The 6,000-nt window shown below is 40.9% G+C and overlaps 1 protein-coding gene across 1 annotated transcript in view; it reads left to right on the top strand.

The window, feature by feature from the left end:
* The first annotated feature begins 963 nt into the window (after positions 1 to 963).
* The window catches only part of ATP12A (ATPase H+/K+ transporting non-gastric alpha2 subunit), a 29,518-nt gene continuing 24,481 nt past the window's right edge, over positions 964 to 6,000 (top strand). Inside the window, exons 1-2 of the mRNA XM_034754799.1 lie at positions 964 to 1,219; positions 3,311 to 3,460. Of these exons, the coding sequence (XP_034610690.1) occupies positions 1,211 to 1,219; positions 3,311 to 3,460 (159 nt within the window). The 5' untranslated portion in view covers positions 964 to 1,210. The remainder of the gene's footprint in view (positions 1,220 to 3,310; positions 3,461 to 6,000) is intronic.

Raw genomic sequence — 6,000 nt, 5'->3', positions numbered from 1 at the left:
CTATTTACAGATCAATTTGCAGGTTCTATCAGAAAAACTGCAGAGATCTGAGGACATAGGATTCCGACTCTGCTCAGCAGTGGTATGAAGGAACTGAAGAGACATCAGTCCGCACTGCCTCTTATGCCCTCGGTCAGGAGCACGAGGAGACCTACTGAGCATGTGTAGACCAACGGACACTGCTTGTTAGAATTTCCAGATGTGGGTGCATAGAGTGCATACATACCTGCGTGCAGAATACAGGTATAAAAAGTTTCATAAATCTTCTCTCTCAGAGCATATGGTATTTCACTTGGAGAGCTTGTGACTGATGCAAGATAAACACTTAAAAAATTACCCTGTTCTGATAACTGCACTTGCTTAGAAAGCCCTGGGCAGCAGCTGCCTCTCTTTTTTCTTTTTTACAACCTCAGGTTAAAAATCAGAGCAAACAAACCCCATCTACACCAAGAATAGAAAAGTCAAAGTATAAACTTTTAAAGGAGCACTCTGCCCCTTATGATATTACAATCCAAAGTTATTGACTGAATATATAGCACCTATCCTGTTGGTACCTGAATGGCATAGTGATGTTATTTTTAGAGACCCTGTGCAGATACACGTCAGATCACTTAAAGGAGTGTAACTGGCAAATGTTGCCCACACCCTCTCTGCCCCACCACATGTTTTGAAGATACTGGGAAATCATTTGCAGGAGGTCAGTGCTGGCGAATCTCTGAAGGAAACTCATTGCTTTTAACAAGGTGATGTACCTGTTCCTCAGTTGGAAGCAAACATTGCAAAGGAATAATTAGAAGCTATTTGACCTGAAACCCACATGCCCATTACTGTGGTATTTTTCCACCCTACTGCAGGTGAAGCAGAAGATGGGCTGGACCTGAAAGAGGAGGGGAGGAGTGGCAGACAAAGTGCTTATTTATAAAGGGACATAAAGAGCACTCTCTCCCCACAGGCTTTGGAAGGCAAACCTGTCCTGCCTGAAGGATGCCTAAGTGCGGGGAGGATTCCAGCTAACATTGGCTTTCCAGTTGGGAAGAGGCTACAACCCCTGCGAGCTCTTGCACTCTGACAGCCACAACGATTCTGAGCTACTTGCATCTTGTGTTCATACCACTTTTCCTTTTCATCCAAGCACCTTACTTCAGTATATATCTTCCTGCCTGAGAGATCCTTTGCTCCACTAGAGCAGGGAAGGAATAAACTCACAAAAATGGGAAAGGTGAGTGAGCGTTCACTGAAACAGCTGCTATTTAAACATCTGGTTTCTTCTGCTAAGCTCTAAGAAATAGAATTTATTTGAGAAATTAAAAATGTATGTATGTTTGAAATGATTTTCTGTATACATGCCTGCTAAGGCAGGAGAATAATGGGTCAGAAATGCAGGTTATTGTGTTTCATAATGATGGGAGATCCAAAGAGATTTCTCTCTTTCACTCTGTCTTTGCAAGCAGTTCTAACGCTAAGTGTTTTAAACCCAGAAGAGCAGAAAGATCCAATAGGAAGGGGAAATACTGTTGAGAATGTCTCCTTTGCAAATGGATGAAAGATCAAGCCAATATGAGAAGGTCTGAGAATTCAGGGTTAAAAGGATGAACCCCAAAACCTTTCTAGGAACTAAAAGGAGATCTTGCATAGGAGGACAGAACAATTCATTAGCTTTTACTTATCTCCAGGAATCTTCTCTCCTAGGTCTGCTAAAGTTACTATAGTCCATAGAGTTGTTTCCTAGTTTCCTCTCTTCATGGCGACTTGAAAAGCTGAGCAGATTTTTGGTGGGATGGGGAAAGGAAGGTGGAGAAAGATGAGAGTGAAAAAGATAACTCCAATAGATAACCCCAGCTTGTGTATCTTGCCCCACCCCCATGCACCTCAAAAAAAAAAAAAAAAAAAAAAAAAATCAAAATTGCAGCATTCCTCAAACTCAAGTGCACCTAGGGGTTGAAATGTGGTTCTTTTTGGTAGTTTTTAGTTCAGAAACCTAGGAATTAATATTTTCTCATGTGCTTATCAGATGATATACACAGCCATTATTTTAGCTGTTTGGCTTTGTATTTTTTTTTAATTAAAATGTTCAGTTATAAACAAATCTGCTTTTGTCAGTGTGGAAGTCCAAACATGGAAAAGCGTTCTGCAGAAGTTTACATATATGTATTAGATACACATTGTATGCAAACATAGCCAAGTAGAACAAGCCACTACTTGAAGTTCAGCCAATAAGTATGATTCAGTCTGAAACTCAAAAGATTAATCCCTAAGGAATCCAGTGAGAATGGGGTCAGCCGACAGCTCTTCCAAAGAATGGCAGGCAGTTTACAGAATAATTATGATCTGGAATTATGATTATAGAAACTGGTGAATTAACAATGCAGGAAGCCTGCCCTTAAGTCTGGGCTATTAGCTTGTAGTGAGGAGGCAGCAGAAGAAAATAGCTTATCAATAAATCTAATGCAGTTAAATAGGTTTGGCAGCTTCTCTATGCCAGGGGTTGCTATTTAACTGCTGTATGTACCCTGCAGAAAACTGGCAAAAACTGGGCTAACAGTTCATCAAGCTCCTGATCTGTTCTGTGCTCTGTGCACAAGGAAGCAGAGTTCTCCCAGTATTCTGTGAACAAGAGGATCACTCTAACTAGTCAGTGCAGTTTTTGCCTCAGGGTATTACTATATGACTGAGAGGCCAATTAGACAGTGCTGCTAAATGTCATGATTTTATCATGAGTGTGACAATATGAGGTGTTTTTTCTTAAAGGACAAGCTCCTGGAGTCAGGTGAATATGAAATCTTAGCTTTTATTTGAAAAAAAAAAAAAAAAAACCACATGAAATCACAAATCCTAAATATGCCAACAGCAGAAATTAAATAAAAAAATCCCACATTTTATTATTTTAAAATTTCATGATTTTTAAGGCAATCTCCTGACTTTTGGGGGGCCTGACTCATGATTTTTGAGTGATTTGCATTGCCAATGGATCTTGGGAAATATTTTTACCCTAAGGGGCAGATTCTCAAACTCACCTAAATTGCCATATCTCTACTGAAGTTCATGGATCTATGACAATTTGCACCAGCTGACGATCTGGCTGTCACTGTACGTTAATGCTATAGAAATTTCAGGTACAGGACAGCACCAGGAACTATCAAATTCCCAGGAGGAAGAGACTGCAGCCACCTTTAAAACATGGAAAGCTTAGAGGTCCTGGCTAGGCACAGTATTTCCCACTCCTGTTAGCTACTGTACCTATGATCACATGGCAACACAAAGCATAATAAGACCAGTTAGACCTAACTTGCCTTCTCATTTCTGATTCTAGAAAAGGTCTGACATTTACTCGGTCGAGATCCATGGCACACAGGATCTGGAGAAAACAGACAAGGAAGATGAAGAGGAAAAGTACAAAGACCTGAAAGGCAACAAGAAAAAAAGCAAGAAGACAGATGACCTTAAGAAAGAACTGGACTTGGTGAGTGTCCTTTGGGGAGGGAAGGGTGGCATGTTTTGCTCCTATTGATGGTGCAGGATCAAACTGACCTATATAAACAGAACAATTCTTGCAGAAATTAGCTGGTGTTGGAACAGTATCTCCTTTATTCCCAGCACTTCTCATCAGGTCTGCATTTTCCTAGGTGAAGTGGTTATAGCAGGATTTTACCATCACCTCTTTGGGTAAGGTTCCATTGGCATAGAGCAGACTGACAGAAAGGCAGAAGCCAAACCTCGCAGTTCAGAAGCTGGTAATATGTCTAAGAAATGTGTACCAAATTGAAGTGCAACTTTTTCAGGCTGAATGATTGCAGATTGGATTAGTTGCTAGAGCTCTGGGCTAGGACTCAGGAGAATTGAGTTCTATTCCTAGCTCTGCCAGTGACTTGCTGGGTGACTTGGGGCAAGTCATTTCCCCTTTCTTTGCCTCAGTTTCCCCACCTGTAAAATGGGAATAAGGATATTGACTTCCTTTATAAAGTGATTTGAAATCTACTGATGAAAAGTAATAGATAAGAGCTAGGCATTATTACAGTACCTTCAAAGGGCACTGAGTAACCACAAACGTGTTTCCAAGGACTCTACTAATAGCAGTACTTGCGTGGTGCTTTTCATCTTTCAAAGGTCTTTACAAACACCAAGTAATTAATTCTCAATATCCATCCCCTCCAATGAAGTGAAGGAGTGTTCTTATTTTCATTTTATTGATGGGGAAACTGAGGCACAGATAAGTTAATTTACTCAGTCAAAGTGACAGAGAGTCATTGTCTTAGAGCTGAGATGAGATGAGAACTTGAGAGTTCTTGGCTTCTAAGATTGAGTTCAGAATACTATACTATACTAAGAGTAAAATTATCAAAAGTTCCTAAGTGATTTAGGAACCTAAATTCCATTTTCAAAAGTGAATTAGGTACCACAGGTCAACAGGACCTAGGCTCTCTGGTGCCTGTGTCACTTTGAAAATGGGACTTGTGCACTTCTGAAAATTTTATCCCGTCTCTCTCCAAAACCAAAATGAAGCCCACAAAATTCCTGTTGGATTGTGTTTCTATCATGCCTATCACAATGGGCCTCTGATCCATGACCAAGGTGCTTCAGTTCTACTGTAGTACAAATAAACAACAATTTCACTCCAATAAACTAGATTTCCAACAGGATGAGATGGAAACATTAATAATCTCACTAACTGTCATATTTTAACACCTCTGATGTAAGTTCTGCCTTTTATAGTCCAGAAAAGGAAGAAAGGATTTGTGGGGGTACCATCTGACTCATTGGGGTCCTTGGCCATGTTAACCTCACTGTGACTCGGTTCCCCCATATGTAAAACGGCTATATGTCTACTTCATGGGGGTATTGTGAGGCCTAATTAAAGTTTGCAAGCTCCTCCTACTTTTTTTAAATGATAAAATATAAATAAATTTATAAAATATAAATTAATGGAGATATCCTATCTCCTAGAACTGGAAGGGACCTTGAAAGGTCATCGAGTCCAGCCATCTGCCTTCACTAGCAGGACCAAATACTGATTTTGCCCCAGATCCCTAAGTGGCCCCCTCAAGGACTGAACTCACAACCCTGTGTTTAGCAGGCCAATGCTCAAACCACTGAGCTATCCCTCCCCCTTGAAGCTGTTATGAGGGGAACGGAGGACAAACTGCTGTCATGTTAATGGATGATCTGGCCTGTTTGCCAACCCTGAGAACATTCCTTTACATATTTCAGAGTAGCAGCCGTGTTAGTCTGTATCCGCAAAAAGAACAGGAGTACTTGTGGCACCTTAGAGACTAACAAATTTATTAGAGCATAAGCTTTCGTGGACTAAAAGAAGAAGTGGGCTGTAGTCCACGAAAGCTTATGCTCTAATAAATTTGTTAGTCTCTAAGGTGCCACAAGTACTCCTATCCCTTTACATAGAGCATTTAAAACTCCCATACTGTTTCCTGAATGCTATCTGTTTGATCTCTGTACTTCCTCCTTCCTTCATTCCAATTCCAATCTCTGTAGCTACACCCTACATTTAATCAAGTGCATTATACCCATGGGATGTCATTGCAGGGAAAGGAGAAAAGTTGTCAAGTCTCCCCCTACGACCACCCCTTTCTACCAATGGCAATAACCTGCTGCTTCTGGCTAGAAGACTGCAGTGCATGACTGCACATGAGACATGTTACTGCTAATGTTCAGACCCCTTCCTATCAGATAAGGGCAACGATTTTTTAGTACACACACACACACACACACACACACAGACACGGTAGCACTTCTTAATTCAGCATGTTGACTAAAGTGCTTAGTGTTTTGAGGCCTACAGCACCTGGGGATTTTAAGATTAGTTATCTTATCTAAATGAAGCAGAGTTATTCATCACAACCAGCATCACACAGGATATGTTTACACTATAATCGGAGGTGTAACTGTGTGTAGCAGACACACCTGAGCTAGCATCGATTGAACTAGCCTGGTGTAACAATAGCAGTGAAGCTGCGGGAGCGCAAGCTAGCCATTTGAGCTAGGCGG

The sequence above is a fragment of the Trachemys scripta genome, chromosome 21 (assembly GCF_013100865.1).
Source record: "Trachemys scripta elegans isolate TJP31775 chromosome 21, CAS_Tse_1.0, whole genome shotgun sequence".
NCBI lineage: Eukaryota > Metazoa > Chordata > Testudines > Emydidae > Trachemys > Trachemys scripta.
Note: the sequence above shows the minus strand (reverse complement) of the source record. Positions and strands in the feature narration are given on the sequence as shown.